Source organism: Lissotriton vulgaris, unplaced genomic scaffold, assembly GCF_964263255.1.
Source record: "Lissotriton vulgaris unplaced genomic scaffold, aLisVul1.2 SCAFFOLD_919, whole genome shotgun sequence".
In the NCBI taxonomy this organism is placed as follows: Eukaryota; Metazoa; Chordata; class Amphibia; order Caudata; family Salamandridae; genus Lissotriton; species Lissotriton vulgaris.
The window spans coordinates 426095-447414 of NW_028251383.1; the positions used below are offsets into that span (position 1 = coordinate 426095).

General features: G+C 47.1%; 1 protein-coding gene across 1 annotated transcript in view; it reads left to right on the forward strand.

The window, feature by feature from the left end:
• LOC147662925 (uncharacterized) overlaps positions 1-21320 on the forward strand; it is a 468727-nt gene that overhangs the window by 371209 nt on the left and 76198 nt on the right. Inside the window, exons 15-16 of the mRNA XM_086950793.1 lie at positions 391-473; positions 6702-6789. Coding sequence (XP_086806919.1) covers positions 391-473; positions 6702-6789 — 171 coding nt within the window. The remainder of the gene's footprint in view (positions 1-390; positions 474-6701; positions 6790-21320) is intronic.

Consider the following 21320-nt stretch of genomic DNA (forward strand, 5'->3'; position numbering starts at 1 on the left):
ACAGACACATACAATCACTGGATGTTGTGATCAGTGATGTCATCAGTGATGTCATTTGAGATGTCATCAGTGATGTCATCAGTGATGTCACTGACCATGTCATGAATGATGTAATATGTGACATCATCAGCAGTGGATTGCGGGTGCGCGATATATAGTTAGCGCTTATAGTTAGCTAACTATATATGGAATTTCAATGGTTTTATGCGAGTAAAATAAGGTTTTGTAAATGCTAATTCCTAACTATATATGGCCTATAACCTATGGTTTTTTCATTGAATATATATATATATATAAATCCTGAGTCAGTGAGTCTTCTAACTATTCAGATGGTCCCACTTTTAGCATCAATGGGAGATTTCTCTTGTTCATCCCTTGCCTCTCTTCCAGGCTGTTTGTTTGAAGGCACTGAAAGAACCGAAGGGGCCGTTTTTCCACCCACTGTTGATGACTGTAGGGTCTGCATCTGCATTGTAAGTACCTGTGAATTAACTCCTGCTATACCTTTCTGAAAAAGTGGCAATTTGGAGATCGACTTTGAAATATAATGAATGCACTTAATTTGTAGAAGGGACAAAAAAAGTAAATTCATACAAAATGGTTCCTTTTACTTCTCAAAATCAGTAGTGTTCAACTTATGATGGTGAGCTAGGAAGGTTGTTGAGTCCAGAGGCTCAGCAGCTCATCTTGCATTGCAGGGTCTTAAGAGTAGGAATCAAAGGCAAAAACGGGAAGCCTTCAGAAAAGAAGGGCACATCAGGGCAAAACAAGAGATTGTATATCTTCTAATATACAGATTAAGAGGCGATCCCTCTGAGGATAGCATATCTTTGACCAAAGACTTCTGGGTGATTGCAGGTGACAGTTTGAGAGGAACGGAGGAAAATATGGGAGATCTCATGGAATAAAAAAGCAGGATATTTTAGGCAAGTTGGTGACATAGAACTTCTTAGAGAATTGGAAAGGTGATGGGATTGCAAGGGAGATGGCAGACCATTATGTAATATCTCAAGAGAATGGATGTAAAAAGCATGTATCTAAATTTAAATATTACCAAATGCAAAGCTGGTCTAGAACTCTGCCCAGTATAAATGGTAATGAAAAACTGGAAGATGACATGATTAATACAGCGCGACTACCAAAGGAAGTAGCAAAGTGGTACTGGGCTTTGATAAAGGCCAATGATACTAATATTAACATGGAAACTCAAATATGGGGGAAAGACATTGTAACCACAGATTTGGACTTAATTTGGGAAAAATCAGTAGATAAATGCTGGTCTAATTTGAAATCTGCCGCTCTGAAGAGGAATCATTTGTATACAATTCATAGGGCTTACTGGCCGCCAAAAAAACTCTCCAAATTTAAAAACGCTGGAATAAAGAAATGTCCAAAATGTGGCGAGGAAAAATCAGACGATATCCACATGTTTAAAAACTGCCCCCAACTGAAAGAGTTTTGGGATCAAGTCGGTAAGACCCTGAGTACTATCCTGTCCAAACAACTAACTGTGAGTATTACACTTATTCTTTTTGGGATATTAGACCCAAGTAATGAAGGGGGGCTTACTAGGGAGCAGGAAAATCTCCTCTTTGTGTTAATAGTTCTCGCAAGGAGAGAAATCTGTATTAAATGGATAGGAGCCTCTAGCCCTACTCATACAGAATGGCTGAACTCGGCAATAAGAATCAACAAACTTGATAAGCTAAGAAATGTGAGCAAAAGATTTAAGTTTTGGGATAGTTTTGAAACTTTTGTTAACCCCAAATAAGATCCAAACTTAAGTCCAATGATTAAAGCGATACATCTTCTGGTGGACAAGTATGGTACTTGCTGAGTAGCCAAGTTGGCTAGCTCCCCCCGATCCAAGCCAGAAGCTTTGATATGCAACGAGTAAAGGAAACTCCTCATACCATTTAGAGGTCAAAATTCCCCAGCCAAGAGAGAACAAGGGGCAGTGTCGGAAAAGAACAAAGAGGCAGACACCTGATACTCCACAAGCATACAGTAATCGCAAGATGAGGACAAAAAAAAAAAAAAAAAAGCATGTAAACTCAGGAGAAAAAAGGCAATAGTATGGGACACGTTAAAAGGAAACTTCTCCCTGGACAGATGGGGAGATGGAAAATTCTACTCTCAAAAAAGATGCAAGGGTAATGGAAGGTTTGGAGAGTCTTTAGACAGTCGAAATGTTTTACTAAATTGAAAGGAGATGAGTACTCAAGGCTTTGCCTTCTCAACAATGATATATCTGCCAAATTATTGTTGTCAGAGGAAGAAACTACTTGTACAATGTAATCGAGGAAGAAATACAGTTTTTAAGCAACATACAAACTCCTAAGTGATGTGACTTCAACTACCTCTGCACTTTGGTTTATTTTGAATAAATGAATGGTATTAGCACATTCTTTCCACAGCTAGCATTGGAGTGGCACATGGCCGCTATATTATTGCCTTTCCTTTTCTGCTTGCAAGGCCTAGGAAAAATGGGCCTTTTTTACAAGAGTAAAAGAGAAGCTTTTAATGGTCTCTGCCAGTCCCTCTAGATGACCAGTAGTCTGTCCACAGAGGCACACATCAAATCATTTTGTTGAGTTTCCTAATCTGTAGTGGTGGTGAGCGAAGGAAGCTAGTTTAACACAACAGGTATATACCTTCAGACTCTTTACCCATTTGATTAAGAATAACCACCCTCTAAATGCTTGAATTTAAATCTGTGTTGTTAGAGGTAGCACTTCAACTCACACTGAGTGGCTAAGGATCCAGAAACCAAGTGCTCGTGGCAAGTGTTCCTGTAGAGACACATGCTGTGTATACTCTTGCCATTTAGCGTTGTGCTCGGATGTTGTTTTTCTACAAAGAAGTCTTTTTGAATCACAATGTACTGTGACTTCACCGATTGCTCAAGAACATTAACTTCATTGTTAGATTCTTTTTGTTCTACCATCTGGTTCAGATGTGTTTCTTCGAGCTCCGGTTCAATGCTGCATTGTCTCACCAGGCCTGTTTGTTTCCATTTACCTTGTTGGTTAGAAGAAACAGTACATATTCGTTGGTTCGTAGCATTCGAGTTGTCTCGCCTTTGCTTCTGTGGTCGACTACTTTGTTGCCTAATACAGGGCCTGGCACCTTTAGGTCTCCTTCTATTCCTTGACAACAGAGAATATGCCTGTAATGGGAAGCACTCCATTCCGATACTGCCCAAGTGTTGAGCAATGCACCCCAGTGCAGACCTACATCAGGTTTGCAACCTTTGTCTGTTCCGAGCCCATCAGGAGGGCTCTTGCTCATCATGCCTTGCCTCAGTAAATAAAAAGCCTCTTCAATAGCATTGGGATCATTACCTTGTATTGGGCATCCATGGCGCACCAATGTTTGCAAGACACATCGTACCTGTTCAGAGAGCAGGAGACCAAGGCTTCTGCGGCAGAGATCCAACTTTCGCAGCTGAAAAAGGACTCGGACTCTGATGTCGGCCAGACTCCACTCACCGAGCATACTTCTACCAAGACACCCTAAGTGAGGAAAGTTTCCCTGCCTTCCATCTCCCATCACCACTTGGAATCAAACCTCAATCACAAGAGTATCACGCTTCTAGCGCACACACCTGCCATGAGATCATCATTCAACCACTGCCAAATAGTCTAGGTCGGCACCTTAATACTGAGTCCGAGCCGATGGGAGCACACCGCTCAGCTTTGATGCTCGGCTCCAAGACATGCCTTCTAAGGAAGGCTCTTCAGTATCAGCCTTACAACTGCCCTAGAAGCCAATCTCAGTGCTGAAGCATTGGGAGCCAAAATCCAGCTCACCGCCTGTAATCCATAAGACTCACTTGGCTCAGAGGAAGTCGACATCCCGATCACTGTTGCCTCCGAGGATCAAAAGCAACCTATCCTCCAGCTACAAGAGGAACTCGATGCCAGGCAGCAGCAAATTAATTTTCACCCTGGAACAGGGTGAATAGTGGCTAAACCTGTTTCTCACACCAAATACTCCCTCCCTACAAAGAGGAAATTGACTTTTGAGAAGGCCATCAATCCACCTTTTTACACAGTGCCTTAAGATCTTTGGAGCCATGATAAGGGCACATTACCACCACCTCCATCTGGCAGTTCACCTCCACCTCCCCAGCCCTCTTCACCAAACCACCAAACAGTCTCCCCGCTGCTACCAGTGGGCCCACAACCAGAGTCCCCTCAGGGTCCCCCTACTTCAGATATTGTGGGTGATAGCCCTAAGTCTCCCTCTGACCCCTATGATGCACCTTATGACATGCAACTGCTTGATTATCCATGGGATGATTACACAGTGGATTCTCCAGGTTACACATATCCAGAGCTGTATCCAGCTGAACTTTGCCCTCCAGATGATACAACTGCATATCATGAGTTACTTCAAAGAGCCGTTGCTTACTATAAAGTCAAGGTGCATAAGCAGCTTACGGTGGATGACTTCTTGATTAGGTATCTCTGGTGATGGTCACTTGCAAAACTGGTTCCATGAAGGCCATCCTTTCAACTGGTTGTTTGCATTCCACCATGGCAGAAAGCAATGAGTATGGCCCCAGATCAACACTAGATCCTCCCACGGACCCTCCACTTGAAACAATTGGGCGGCTAGGCACTCTGATGCATGTTTAACCTGGTGTGTGGGACTATGGCAATGCCAGAGGCCATAATCTCCAAAAGGCACATGAACTTTCTAGCCATTACGTGGTCATCTGGTCTAAAAACAGCTTTTGCTGCTTTCACTACTTCAAAATCGAGGATTGCCACATGTTAGTGAGTTACAGGCTCTTACTCTAGAAGAACCCTTCTCTCAACTGTACCACGATAGGGTTGTGCTCCGGACAAACCCCAAAGTGGTTTCTAGTTTTCACCTCAATTAACCCATAGAACTCCAAATGTTCTTCCCATATCCAGAATCAGTAGCAGAATGAGTTCTTCGCAGCATAGATTTCATTGACATTGACAGCACAAAGCCCTGCCGTAAGACACAGCAACATTTTGCCTCCTTTTCCAGACTTTACAAAGGGTGTGCTCTATCCAAAGCAGGTATAGCAAGACAGCTAGTTTGATGCATAAAGACCTGTAATGCTAAAGCTAAATGCCTTTTGCCTCCCAGACCCCACTCATCCTCCCTCAATAGGCGCTTCTACAGCTTTCTAGGGTAATATTCCTATACTTTACATTTACAAACCAGCTACCTCTTCTACATCCCACATATTTACGAAACATTATTGTGTGGAAGTTCTAGCTCACCAATTTTGGGCAGGCTGTCCTGTGCACACTTTTTCAATTTTCTGCAACTTCCTCAGGCTAGCTGCTGCTACTGCGAGGACTGCTTTACCGTCTGATAGCCAGAAACCGGTCCTTGGATGCTTGATTCCGGTCTAGGAAAGACATGGCTTGGTAGTTCAGGCTGGACTGTTCCCATGAGGCACAGGGTCAAGGCTGATTTGCATATAGCCATTGTCTGACCTAGGGTGGTGTGGAGTGCAAGAAAATGATGGATTTAGGCCTAGGTCTTTGTACTGGGCTGAATGTAAGACATTGTTCTGCATTCTGTCCATCAACTGTGTTTTTGCAATTTTCACCCCGAGTGGGCTGGGTGTGCTTAGACGTGAGTCCCAGGCTCTCCACATCACTGGAGTCAAGCTATCCAGGCTGAAGAAGGCTGATAGCCAGAAACTGGTCCTTGGATGCTTGATTCCGGTCTAGGAAAGACATGGCTTGGTAGTTCGGGCTGGACTGGTCCCATGAGGCACAGGGTCAAGGCTGATTTGCATATAGCCATTGTCTGACCTAGGGTGGTGTGGAGTGCAAAAGAACGATGGATTTAAGCCCAGATCTTTGTACTGGGGTGAATGTAAGACATTGTTCTGCATTCTGTCCATCAACTGTGTTTTTTGCAATTTACCGTCTATGCACAGCATGTTTATCTACAGGTACACATGCCATACACTGAACATTTTACTTATTCTGTAAGCATCTGTTCACAGCATGTAGTGATATAGATTCACATGCACCCACCCTCCTCCCTGGATGCCTTTAGCTGTTTCAGATGTTCTTAACTTTCATCCTTGATTCCTAAGCATGGTCTTCTTTTCTGTGTCGTTATTCTCCATCTACATCATCACCCCTTTGTCTGGCAAAAAACAATCTAATAATAGAAATGATGCCCATGTGAGTTACCACCATGATATTTCGTAACTCAACAAGACTTCTTCAAAGAAAAAATATGTGCACACTTCAGAGCCCAACACTAGATGGCAGGAATATGCACAGCATGTAAATATATAGAGCACTACATGCGACAAACAGAAGCTTATAGGGTAAGTGACGTTTTCTTTGTTGAGGTAGTCAGATAAGTTGACCTTTTCAAAATGTAAAAACGAAGAGAAATATTCAGGTCACTCTTGAACTACTCTACTTCTTGCTTCTTGTTTCTCTGATCTTACAGAGCATGTGTGCTTTCTGAAAGGTTTGGCTGAAAAAGAGTTACATCGAAAATTCAGAATATGGTATGATGATTACATGCCCTTTAACTCTGAATACCATAGGCATTTACATCCGTACAAAGACTTTCCGAATGTTCAAACTGTTCCTATGTATCTGAATTGAGTCAAAAACATTTGGCTTGTTTGCCACACGTTTAAAAAAAGATCACTCTTGAGAACTTCTGATTTATTCTCACAGGCTGGAAATGTGACATGCATCAACCCAGACTGCCCTGACATCAGTTGCCAAAATCCTGTTATGTCAGATTGCTGCCTTCGCTGCCCAGGTTGGTGACTCCACTCTTTTATTAAAATGATAAATATGAAGCTCTTGAGTTTTTGTAAGACATGCATTGACAACTAGGGATAATTATCATGAGCTTGCAGGGATCTTTACCCTGGTGAGCATAGATTATCTGTTCTGGGCCAGCTTCTGATCTGCATTATGTGGTGAAAAACCTTTTTTGTGTGACATCTGATGGTATATTTCCTAGGAGAACAGTGTCTTATAACTACAAACAAGTACAAGTTCAACCATATTACAACTTCTGCCTCTTTTCTAAATTAAATCTTTGGAAGAGAGATGTTCTTTTAAAATAACTTGTCAGAGCGACAACACGGTACACCTAGATTCTTCTAAATACATGCCAAAGATACTCATGATTTATGGTGGCACAAGAAGTCTCGGGAGCAAAGGGATCCCCAGGCTGCTCATCCCACTGTTGAATAAACAGACCAAGGATACTACCTCTTTCTCAGGCAATGAAACTGTTGACAGTATCTCTGTTATCGTTTAAGATAGATATAAAGTGCCTTCTGAGGATCAGGACATTGTTCAACCTCATGCATCTATGAGGCAATGTGTCCCTAAATGACACCTAAACACAAATATAAAATAAATATCATTGCAAGAAAGTAGATCTGCGGAGTCAGTGGCAAGAAATAGACCATAATAATTCAAGGTATAATGCAGAAAGCAAAAAATAATAGTCAAAATTATTATCTGAACCTTGGTTCGATAACAGTCTTAGAGGTCACAAACAAGCCACTAGTAGACTCAAATTGAAATGTCGCTCTAGTTATGACCATCGTGATAAGCTGGCTTATAAACAGACTCTAGGGACTTACAAAAACTTGATTTTCAAATCCAAATACAGCTATTTTACGATGAAAATGAAATCCTCTAAATGTGCCAAATGAACTTATTGCTACAGTACAAAAATTAAGTAAGGTTTAGAGGGGCCTGGGGGGTGACGTTGCCCATATGATGAGGAGTACTGGACGGAGGCCCTGGCCTCCCCGCGGAGGGCAGCCATAGTGATACGTCTTCGCCTTGTCCAGTTTAAATATCTTCAACGGGTCTACTTCACGGGGGTCCGGTAATGGAGCGCGGGACTGTTGGCCTCCCCTGTATGTCTTAGATGCGAGTAGGAGGAAGGGACCCTGATGCGCACGACTTGGCATTGTCTCTCCTTGTCACGGTTCTGGAGAGGGTTAGTGACCTGCCTCTCTGAGGTGTTGGGCTGGGACCTGCCCCATTCGCCAAAATTGGTGCTAATGCATGTCATGGATGGGATTGGGGGTAGTATTTATAAACGCCATCTTATGTTGCTAGGGTTTACTCTGGTGAAGAGGGACATTGCTAGAGCATGGAAGGTACCCGCACCACCCTCGGTGTCGGCTTGGAAGAAGGGACTGGACTTCTGTATGGGCTTGGAACTTCCTATTTTCACTGCAAGATGGTGCCCGCAGAAGCATTATAAAATTTGGAAGCGGTGGGCAGACTATAGGGTCTTGCTGTTGGAGCCGGTTGATGCCACAGGGCCCCTCCATTCAGTTTAATTTTACCCTGCTGGTGCAAGCTGTAGTTTCTTGCATTTATGTTTATTGTAGCGTGCGGTTGTGGTGCAAAATGCACAGCTAGGCTGTTTCTGGGAGGCTGTTAGTGCTACGGGGGAGGGGGTAGTTGGGTGTGGGTGTGCATATGGTTTATTTCATCTGTATTGCTTTCCATTTCTTCTTGAACTTATCATTGAAAAGTCAAAGTCATGAAGCTTTATATATATTGTGCAGATGTCTCTGAGTTACGGAGCCCTGCTTTATATGTGTCATTTGATGAATAAAATCTCTTTACAAAAAAAAAGTAAGTAAGGTTCCAGATCCTAAAAATAAGTTAGCCAGCCAAGCATTTTGTAACACATTAGCTATCTTCTTTTAAAATAAGGTAGAAGCGGTCTACAACTTTTTCTCGACCAATCACTCTCATAGACAGATGACAGTCCTTCAGGCTTTCCTGATTCAGCAGTAATCTTGCCTGAATCATATACCATTTCACAAGGTATCTATCCCTCAGATCTCAATGGGAAATCTCTACTGACACCCTTCTCCCCTCTGTCTGAGGAATCTGTCCTGTCCATGTGTGGCTCCCCACTGGACACCTGCCCTTCTAGGATTCTTCACCTAGCGGCAACAGTTATTTCTAAGTATCATACAGACATCTTTAACAGAATGTTTATGCTGGGCTCCTTTCCAAAGGAATGGAAAAGAGCTTCAATTCTGTCTTGCTTAAAAAAGCTAACTTGGACAGCAACAACCCTGACAACTATAGGCCAATTTCTCGCCTTCCATTTCCTTCTAAGATCGTCAAAAAAGCTATCAATCAGAAGCTATCTATCAGGAGCTATCTCAGTTTCTTACAAATAATTAACTTCTTGATGCCATGCTGTTTGGTTTTATAAGCCAACACAGCACAGAAATCGCCTTGATTGCTGCTTTTGAGCAAATTAGGCAAACCCTGGGCAATGGATGTAATGCTGCTCTGATTTTATTAGACCACTTGACAGCATTTGACACTGTCACCTCTTTGATCCTTTCTTCACCATTGGGATCAGAGACAAGGCTCTTGAGCTCCTCAAATTGTTTCTCTCAGACATAGAACAGTTCGTCGAGCTCACAGGTTTGAAATCTCCCTCTCTCTGCCTTGTGGGGTCTTTCAGTGGTCGTCTTTACGTTCAACCCTTTTTAACTTGTATGTGACTCCCTTGGCTAACTTCATAAGATCATTCGGTTTTGAAGTAGTGTCCTATGCCAATGACACCCAAATTGTGGTGTCGGAAGCTAGCAATCCTGACGATACAACCTTCAGATTACCCCTTTGATTTACCTTGCTGAACAGTTGGGGGCTAAAATTATGGCGTACGCCGACGACACACAGCTTTTGTTTACCTGGTCTAAAGATAATTTAGATACGTCGGCTGCCCAACTCTGTTTGTCCTCTGTCTTTCAATGGTTAGCACACGCACAGCTAAAATGCAATGAAAGTAAATCCGAGATCCTGCTGTACGGCTCCTTTCCTGAGGATTTTAGTGAGCGTCTCTGGCCTGCTGACCTCCCCCCTCCAAAAGCCACATCTGGCCCAGTGAAAAACTTAGGAGTCTGGTTCGGTAAGAACCTTAAGTTTGAGGACCACATAAAGAAACTTACGGGGGTTTGTTTTGCTACCCTAAAAACTTTACGTAGGTTCTTTCCTTTCCTACCGAAAGAAGCTAAAGAGACTGTCATTCGTGCCTTAGTTCTCTCTAGGTTGGATTACTCGAATGGACTGTTCTGCGGATTGCCGGCATACCTGATTCACCGCCTTCAGGTCATTCAGAACGCCGCCGCCAGACTTTTGTTTAATGCTCCTAGGCGTTCCAGTGCCCGTCCCCTGCTATGTGCTCTCCACTGGCTCCCGGTTGCCCACAGGATTTTGTTTAAAATTCTAGTGTTGGCCTACCGAGCTATTCATCAAACTGGCCCTGTCTATTTGAGGAAAAGGTTCTGTTTGTATGTCCCTAATCGCCCTCTGCGATCGGCCAACTTGTGCCAGATGTCCGTTCCCAAATTTAAATATTGCAGACTTGGCGGCCAATCAATCTCAGTAAGAGCAGCAAAATCCTGGAACGCCCTTCCCCTCCACTTAAAAACTGCATCGTCTCTCAGTGCTTTTAAGAAAGGACTAAAAACTCACCTTTTTAATATTAAAGTCTAAATTTTCTTTTTCTATTTCTGTTTCTAGATATTTGTCCTCTCCCATACTGTTCTGCCTTCATCGCGCCAGGATACTATTTTTTTAGTAATAGAGCGCGCTATAAAAGCCTTTAATAATAATAATAATAATGACTGCATGCTCCAAATTTGAAAGTGGATGGCCAGCAAATGTCTAAAATTAAATTAGGCAAAAACTGAGGTTTTTATTCTTCGGGTCTAATTCATCCTTTTGGTTTCCTAAGGCTGTAGGAATTGGGAGATCTACCTACCCCAGTTTCGAAAGTCAAAAATCTTTTTATTTTGACAATTAACTCTCCTTTGAAGGCCATGTTAATTACATTACTTTATCAGGCTTCTTCATGCTTACAGCCCTTTGGAAAATATTTCCCCATATTCCCTCTGAATTGCAGAAGGCGGTGATTTCTGCTCTCATTCTGTCAAAAATTGATAACTGCAGTGCACTCTTTACCAATATTCGGAAAAGATTTTTAAACAAAATGCAGATCTCACAAAATGCAGCCTCCCGGCTGCTTTTGGCTATTCCGAAACACCATTCTGTATCCCATGCTCTTCCACTCCTACATTGACTACCGGTTAAGAGAAGGATTGAATTTAGAGCCCTCTGTATTGCTTTTCATGCCCTACATGACTCAGGACGCAACTACTTGAAACAGTGTGTTCGAGGCATATGAGCTGCAGATCTTAAACTGTGCATTAGATCACCACCTGGTGTTGGGCTTGGATGATTGCATGTTGTTGTCGTCTTGGAAGAAGTCTTTGTAGTCATGAGATAGGTGACTCCTCCCTTGGACGATAGTGCGCATGGGCATCGACTCCATCCTTAGATTGTTTTTTTCCGTCACTGGGTTCGGATGAAACTTTTCCGCTCTGGTTCGAAATCTACTTTTCAAGTAATATGCCGCGTAAACATTTTCTTCAAACTTCACCAAACAACTTTCAATACCGATAAACATCAACTCGACTTCATCAGCTCGATTCCGGTCATCGGCGCGGGCCGTTGGGCCTACACACGCCGTGAGGCCTACACCTCATGAAAGGACGGCATTCAAAAGATGCCCCGAGTGTGGAGCAAAATTTCCACACAGTGACCATCACGAGGTCTGTAAACTGTGCTAATCACCAGAACACGACGAATCCAGCTGCACAGTCTGTGCATCCTTTCGATCGAAAAAGACCATTCGAGATCGGAGGGCCCGTCGACCCGATATGCAAAGATCAGCTCCGGAACCAGTGGATATCTTCGACGAAGGTCCATGCGTCCTAGAAGAAGATTCCGATGATCTCCAGATCGTATCCGAGGCAGATGACTCCGATGACTCCATCATAAACCTAAGGATAGAGAAAAAGTATAGAGCGGTTTCTGGAGACTCTGCCTATATTAAAGGACAGCTACCCTTAGAATCCCTAGTAGTTTCAAACGCTAGGAAAAGAGCAAATTCCCAAACATCAGGTGAAGCATCACCTCCTGATAAAGAACCAAATATCATAGATGCTTCAGTGAAAAGAATAGCTGCCCAAGCTAGCAATACATGGTGCATCGCTAACACACAGGCCCTCCTCGCAAGATACGACAGGGCTCACTATTATCAGGTAGAGTAGCTCTTACAACATCTACCTGACCAATATAAGGCACAAGCAAATGACCTCATACAAGAGAGTAAGCTTTATCAAAGTCCTCCATTAAATGCGCACTTCATGTAGCAGACACTGCATCCAGAGCAATAAACACCAGTGTCCCTCCTTAGACGTCACGCATGGCTATGCATTTCAGGATTCAAGCAAGAAGTGCAAACTACTATCTTAAATCAACCATTCAACCAACAACAATTGTTCGGTCCAGAGGTAGACACAGCACTTGAAAAAATGAAGAAAGACACTGACCAAGCAAAGTCTATGGGAGCTCTGGAGTCCACCCAAGCACGAGGCTCCTTTCGTCCCTCCTTTTACAGAGGAGGCTCCAAACAAGCTGGAGTAGACAATTCAGCTTCCTTTAAATCAATTACACAAACATCCTCCAATAGATGATACGTTATGGGAGGCTACAGAGGCAACAACAACAAGGGAAGAGGTAGAGGAAATAACAATAATCAAACCTCTCCCAACACAAAACAGTGACTTCCTTCTGCTTCCCCAACAGCATTCCACTCTTGTAGGGGGCAGACTAACACAGTTCCTACCTGTCTGGAATTCCATTACAACAGACAAGTGGGTAAAACAAATGATCCAGTATGGTTACTGCCTAGAGCTTACGGCTACCCCTCCACATACACCACCCAGACAGCGTCCAATGTCCACAGAGCATCTAAAACTGCTCCAACAAGAAGTTCTCTCATTGCTGCAAGAGGACGCAATAGAGCTAGTTCTGTTGCAACATCAAGGAACAGGGGTGTACTCTCTCTATTTCCTAATACCCAAAAAGGACGGAACACTAAGACCAATTCTAGACCTAAGGCCTCTCAATCTGATTATACACTCAGATCATTTTCACATGACCACTTTACAACAAGTGCTCCCATTGTTGCAACAAGGCGATTTCCTAACCACACTAGACCTCAAGGATGCCTACTTCCACATTCCCATACATCCTTCTCACAGGTAGTATCTCAGATTTGTACTAGAAGGACAACACTATCAGTTCGAAGTCCTTCCATGCAGGGTCACAACTGCACCACAAATGTTTACAAAGTGCCTAGCAGTAGTCGCAGCACATCTCAGAAGACATATCCACGTCTTCCCATACTTAGACGATTGGCTTAATAAAGCCAAGTCATTCAATCAGTGTGCCCAACACACATGTCAAACAATTCAAACACTTGGGGTTTACAATCAACTACACCAAGTCACATCTCCAGCCCTCTCATGTACATCAATACATAGGGGCTACCATAAACACTGATACAGCTCTGCCTTATCCCAGTTCAGCCAGGATACAGAGCATTCAAGCCTTAGTCACAAAGTTTCAAAACCAACACTCTCTCCCAGCCAGAGTGTTCATGCAACTAATAGGCAGGATGGCATCTTGCATTTTTATTGTACCATATGCAAGACTGCAAATGCCCATTGAAGGAATGTCTAGCACATCAGTGGAATCAGGCTCAAGGACAACTTAGAGAGCTGGTGTTGGTGGACAGCCGCACACATCGCTCTCTGCAGTGGTGGAACACCAAAAACTTGTCCAGAGGACGGCCGTTCCTCGAACCTGTGCCACAGATAGTACTGACAACAGACGCATCCCTCACAGGATGGGGAGCCCATCTGCTCCACCATATAACTCAGGGAAAATTGGCAGCTTAACAAAAGGTGCTTGTGGAGTGGTGTGGCTCACTGGTTAGAGGCGGCAGACCCGAAATTAGAGAACGGCCCAGGACCAGGGTTCAATTCCCGACGTGGCAGGGTCGTGGACCAGGGTCAGCGGACTCGATAATTCTCGCCTCGGTGCCTACTCTAACCAAGGATCACACTCAGCAACTAGCTTGCCTCATCTCAACAACGGACCCCCACATTCGCCGGGGATGCCTGGTTTCTCCTTGGAGATACCCAGTAGGGACCATCTCACAGGGATAGCCAGGACGGGTCCCCCAGCGGTCTACAGCGCCACGACGCCTCAGGGCAGCAGTGCGCTTTACAAGACCACATACATTACATTACATTACATCAATCACCTAGAGCTGCTAGAGTGACCCCTGACCCTCCTGGTAGGTCGCGCCCCCTCCACGCAGGTCCGCCTGTGTGGTCCTGCTGCCGTTGCCGAGTACCCGCTGGTGAGTGTGCTCTACCCCCGTTTCTGTGCCCCGCTTCTGCCCTCTGTGCCACTGTTTTTCCCCCTCTCTGTGCCCCGTTTTTGCTTCTGTGCCACTCGTTTTTCCCCTCTGTTGTGCCCCGTTTTGCCCTCTGTGCCACTATTTTTCCCCCCTCTGTTTGCCTTGTTTTTGCTTCTGTGCCACTCGTTTTTTCCCCTCAGTTGTGCCCCATTTTGCCCTCTGTGCCACTGTCTTCCCCCTCATTTGTGCTCCGTTTATGCTCTCCGTGCCTCTCGTTTTTCCCCTCTTTGTGCCCCGTTTTTGCCCTCTGTGCCACTGTTTTCCCCCTCTTTGTGCCCCATTCTGCTCTCTGTCCCACTGTTTCCCCGCCCCCTTGCCCACTCGCTGCCCCTCCCTCCCACCTCCCCATATAACCCGGGCGCTGAGCTGCTAGAGTGACCCCTGACCCCTGACCCTCCTGGTAGGTCGCTCCCCCTTCACGCAGCTCCGCCTGTGTGCTCGTGCTGCTGCTGCTGCCGAATACCCGCTGGTAAGTGTGCTCTACCCCCGTTTCTGTGCCTCGCTTCTTCCCTCTGTGCCACTGTTTTTCCCCCTCTGTGTGCCCCGTTTTTGCTTCTGTGCCACTCGTTTTTCCCCTCTATTGTACCACGTTTTGCCCTCTGTGCCACTGTTTTCCCTCTCTTTGCGCCCCATTCTGCTTTCTGTCCCACTCTTTCCATACCCCCCTTCCCATTCGCTGCTCCCGCCTCCCGCCTCCTAGCTGCACGTCCCTCCCACCTCCCCATATATGCCGGACACTGCGTGGTCGCGCAAAAGACACACGCAGCAGGCGCGCCGCTGGCACGCCGAGCCCGTCCGCGCCTGGACCGCGCCCAGCGCCGAAACCTCTAGACCCCGCGAACGCCACAAAACCAGACTCCGCTACGACGCCAGCACCCTCCACGCACTCAACGCCGGCCAAAACCACACCTGCTTCCAGGCCGCCCCGAAACGGACCCACAGACCCTTCTCCTGCCGCACCTGCAGCCTCACCTGCGACAGAGCCACCAAACCTCCAAGGACTGGACCCAACCACCTCCGCTGCATACTTCTCAGCACCCACACCGCACGCAAACACGCCGTCGAGCTCTGGGATCTGCTCGACACCTCCGCCCCAGACGTGGCCTTCCTAACCGAGACCTGGTGGAACGACTCCTCGGCGCCCGACATCACCATAGCCATCCCGGATGGCTACAAGATCACCGACAGAGATCGCGCCAAAGGAATCGGAGGAGGAATAGCCATCATCCACAAGCCCACCCTCAAGGTCGCCACCCACGCAGACGACACCCTCAACACCGCCGAACACCTGCACTTCCGGATCCACACCGACCCCAACACGACCCTCAGAGGAACACTCATCTACAGACCCCCCGGACCCCAGGCTCAGTTCAGCGACTTCATCGCCAACCTTGCCAGCACCCACGCACTCGCCTCCACAGACTACATCCTCCTCGGGGACCTGAACTTCCACCTCGAGAATAACAACGACGCCAACTCCGCCACGCTGATTGACAACCTTGCCAACCTCTGCCTCAGACAACTCGTCACCGCACCCACCCACGTTGCCGGCCACACGCTGGACCCCATCTTCTCCACAAGCACACACGTCGCCTTCGACCACACCACCAAACTCCACTGGACGGACCACCGCTGCATCCATTTCACCTTCAAGAAACCAACCTCGCACCACCGCACCCAACAACTGCCTCACCGCTGCTGGAGCAAAGTCACCGAAGACCAGCTGATCACCATCCTCGCCCAGAACCCACCCACCGACCCCACCAACCCAGACACCGCAGCCCGCAACCGCAGACAGTGGATCGACGACTGCACCAACACCCTCACCCCACTCAAGAAACCCTCCAACAGCCACGCCAGCAAGAGAGCCACCTGGTTCACCGATGAGCTCCAGACCTCCAAACGCGCATGCCGGAAACTGGAGAAGAAATGGCTCCATGAACATACACCGGACAACCACGCAACCCACAGGGACACCACCCGCAGACATCACCATCTCATCAGATCAGCCAAGAGATCCTCCTTCAAAGACCACCTGGATAACAACGCACACAACAGCAAAGAGCTCTTCAGCATTGTAAAAGAACTCTCCAACCCTAGAGCCAATGCCAACGACATCCCGCCCTCACAAGAACTGTGTGACTCACTGGCCACCTTCTTCCACCGCAAGATCACTGACATCCACGACAGCTTCAACACCACAACCGCCCCGCCTATGCCAGACTCCACCTCCCCTGCGAACACCACCAGCGCCAACCACCTGACCTCCTGGTCCAACGTCAACGATGACGAGACACGCAAGGTCATGAACTCCATCCACTCAGGATCTCCGTCAGACCTGTGCCCACACCACATATTCGCATTAAACCCTGATCTTTTGACTGGGTGTGAGTGTTTGATTGGTTCAGATGCTCCGTCCATTACCACCCCCTTTTGTACCGCTTTTGGCCACCATAAGTGTGGCAGGGTATGCTCAGACGTGAGTCCCTTGCTCACTTTGGCACTGGATTCAAGCAAGCCGGGCTGAAGAGGGCTGGAATGCCAGAAACCGGTCCTCCGAAGCTTGTTTCCGGTCCAGGGAAGGCATGGCTTGGAAGTTCGGGCTGGACTGTTCCCATGAGGCACAGGGTCAGACTGATTTGCATATAGCCATGTCTGAACTGGGGTGGCAGAGTGGGCTAAAGAACGGTGATGGATTAAACCCTGATCTTTTGACTGGGTGTGAGTGTTTGATTGGTTCAGATGCTCCGTCCATTACCACCCCCTTTTGTACCGCTTTTAGCCACCATAAGTGTGGCAGGGTATGCTCAGACGTGAGTCCCTTGCTCACTTTGCCACTGGATTCAAGCAAGCCGGGCTGAAGACGGCTGGAATGCCAGAAACCGGTCCTCCGAAGCTTGTTTCCGGTCCAGGGAAGGCATGGCTTGGCAGTTCGGGCTGGACTGTTCCCATGAGGCACAGGGTCAGACTGATTTGCATATAGCCATGTCTGAACTGGGGTGGCAGAGTGGGCTAAAGAACGGTGATGGATTAAACCCTGATCTTTTGACTGGGTGTGAGTGTTTGATTGGTTCAGATGCTCCATCCATTACCACCCCCTTTTGTACCGCTTTTGGCCACCATTAGTGTGGCAGGGTATGCTCCTGCTCCCTTGCTCACTTTGCCACTGGATTCAAGCAAGCCGGGCTGAAGACGGCTGGAAGCCAGAAACCGGTCCTCTGAAGCTTTTTTCCGGTCCAGGGAAGGCATGGCTTGGCAGTTCGGGCTGGACTGTTCCCATGAGGCACAGGGTCAGACTGATTTGCATATAGCCATGTCTGAACTGGGGTGGCAGAGTGGGCTAAAGAACGGTGATGGATTAAACCCTGATCTTTTGACTGGGTGTGAGTGTTTGATTGGTTCAGATGCTCCGTCCATTACCACCCCCTTTTGTACCGCTTTTGGCCACCATAAGTGTGGCAGGGTATGCTCAGACGTGAGTCCCTTGCTCACTTTGCCACTGGATTCAAGCAAGCCGGGCTGAAGACGGCTGGAATGCCAGAAACCGGTCCTCGGAAGCTTGTTTCCGGTCCAGGGAAGGCATGGCTTGGCAGTTCGGGCTGGACTGTTCCCATGAGGCACAGGGTCAGACTGATTTGCATATAGTCATGTCTGAACTGGGGTGGCAGAGTGGGCTAAAGAACTGTGATGGATTAAACCCTGATCTTTTGACTGGGTGTGAGTGTTTGATTGGTTCAGATGCTCCGTCCATTACCACCCCCTTTTGTACCGCACACCACGTATTCAACAAAGCAGACGCAGCCATCGCACCCCAACTACGGAAGGTCATCAACATCTCCTTCGAAACAGCGACATTCCCGGCAAGCTGGAAGGATGCTGAAATCAAAGCACTCCTCAAGAAACCCAAGGCGGACCCCAAGGACCTCAAGAACTTCCGCCCATCTCCCCGCTCCCATTCCCGGCGAAGGTCATCGAGAAAATCGTCAACAGGCAATTGGCCCGCAACGTCGAAGACAACATTTTGGACCCGTCCCATTCCGGATACAGATGAAGCTACAGCACCGAGAAAGCCCTCATCGCTGCCACAGACGACATCAGGCGTCAACTAGACAACGGCGAAACATCAGCCCTCATCCTCCTGGACCTGTCAGCCGCCTTCAACACGATCTGCAGTCACACTCTAAAGACACGCCTCCAATAAGCCGGAATCCAAGAGAAGGCCCTTGACTGGAGCACGTCCTTCATCTCTGGCAGAACCTAGAGCGTCCGCCTCCCACCCTTCCGATCCGAAGTCACCGACATCATCTGCGGCGTCCTCCAGGGCTCATCCCTCAGCCCGACGCTGTGCAACGTCTACATGGCCCCCCTCGCACAAGTGGCCCGCCATCACAACCTCAACATCATCCGACGACACTCAGCTCATCCTCTCCCTCACCAAGGACCCATACACCGCCAAAACAAACCTCCACGAGGGAATGAAGGCCGTCGCCGACTGGATTTGAGCAGCCGTCTGAATCTGAACTCGGATAAGACGGAGGTCCTCATCCTCGGACCCACCCCCTCAGCCTGGGATGACTCCTGGTGGCCGACCACACTGGGAATAGCACCAACAACCACCGACCATGCACGCAACCTAGGATTCATCCTTGACTCTTCCCTCTCCATGTCTAAGCAGTTCAATGCCGTCTCCTCCTCCTGCTACAACACCCTCCGCATGCTCTGCAGGATCTACAAGTGGATCTCGACCGAAACAAGAAGAACGGTGACACAGGCCCTCATCATCAGCAGACTGGACAACGGCAATGCACTCTATGCAGGAATCCCAGCCAAACACCTATGATGACTACAACGCATCCAAAACGCCTCCGCCCGACTGATCGTCAGCATCCCCCGCTGCAGCCACATCACCCCCAACCTGGGAAACCTGCACTGGCTCCCCGTCAACAAGAGGATCACCTTCAAGCTCCTCACCCACGCACACAAAGCACTCCACAACACCGGACCAGCCTGCCTGAACAGCAGACTCATCTTCTACACCCCAACCCGCCAGCTCCGCTCCGCCAGCCTCGCCCTCACCGCTGTCCCCCGCATCCAACGAACGACCTCCGGCAGCAGATCCTTCTCCTACCTCACCGCCAAGACCTGGAACACCCTCCCTACCCACCTACGGCAGACCCAAGACCTATTCGCCTTCTGAAGACTCCTCAAGACCTGCCTCTTCGAGCAGCAGCACCCCCCTCCCCACAGCGCCTTGAGACCCTCACGGGTAAGTAGCGCGCTTTACAAGTACTCTGATTGATTGATTGATTGCTAGCAATATTCCTAGCACTAAAATCATTCCAAGTACATGTATAGAACAAAGCTGTCTTGATCCGGACGGACAACATGACAGCCATGTACTATATTAAAAAACAAGGATGCACACATTCCCTGCAACTGTCCCAGCTTGTACAGAACATTTGGAGATGGGCCATTCCACAAAAGAAATATCTGCTTGCAGCACACCTTCCAGGAGTTCACAATCAGATAGCAGATCTGTTAAGTCGACAGACACAACAGCTCCATGAATGGGAACTACATCGGCAAGTTCTTCTACCATTCTTTTACAAGTGGTGGCATCCAGACATAGATCTGTTTGCCACACACGAAAACACAAAATGCCCAACCTTTGCCGCCAGGTTTCCCAAGACGGCCCGCCAAACCATCATGCACACTTAAGAGAGGGCTCACCACTCCTCCCCCTGCTCCTCTGTGACAGCCCAGCCCGCTCCTAACCAGCTGAGCAATGATGGGAAAATTAAATAATAACAATGCTTTATTATCATTTTATTTTTCCTTTTTCACCTGCTCACAGAGCAGTGGGGTGACCATCCTCCACTTTAGCAGAGGAGCCACCCATGCATATAATACTACCATTCTAGTACCAGCCTCTAACTGAATATTGACACGTCCTATTCTAACTATAGGTAGGAGGGATTTGTGGCGTTTTACTCCAAAAACTCAGCGAGACTACGTGGAGTTCCGCAAGCGGCAGAGTTGTGACACGTCATGCTGCTCACGCTGATTTTTAGATCCAGGAGCTTGTCCTGTACTGTAAAATCAGCATGAACGCCCACAAGGCACCAGAGAGCACTGCTTCTTTCTGCCACTCAAGTAGATTGTCTACTCAAGCGGTAGCTTTCTCACCGCGAACGGCAGCTTTCTCATCGTGAGCAGTAGGGCCTGCCACCACTGCCCACATTGAGATATTTGGCTGGGAGGTGATCTAGCACTTGATTTTCTCGCTTGCCCTCGACAACTCACTGTTGGCGGGCCTCGTATGAGAAAAAAATCTGCCACCCGGCAGTTGGAGTTTTTCTGAAACTCTGCGCTCCAAATGGGAAAAACTTCCTTAACTTCCCCAAAAGACTGGAGTTTACCACCCACCCCTAATTCTAACCTAATATCATCAGAGGTGCAGTACAAAAATAGTTACATAAACAATGGTGGTCTCACAAAATAAATAGGTTTACAACATCATAAGCAGATAGAGCCTTAAAAATAGCAAAAAGCTTCCCCCATGGTTCTTCAAGAAAAGCATTTCAATATAGAACATTTAAACAGTGCTCATTGAGTGCGTCTGCTGTGACAAGAAGAAGGAGTCGAGGCCTGGTTAGTTATGAATGAATGAATCAATAGCTTTATTCGATTTTTAAGTATAAAATCATAAAAGCACATTGCAAAATATATACACCGTTACATTTCAATTCATAACACAGTAAATAACATTATAGCCTAAAATCTTTAAAGGAAGTCAGGTACCAAATCGATAGTATATCAAGTCAGTCCAGATGTGAATACCCCTCACCCCGGCGCCGTATCAGCCCACCCAATAGTTACTCTCTTCATTAATCTTGTACGGCAGTGAAGTGATTCTCTGGGATACAAATCAGATAATCCCCAAGTGT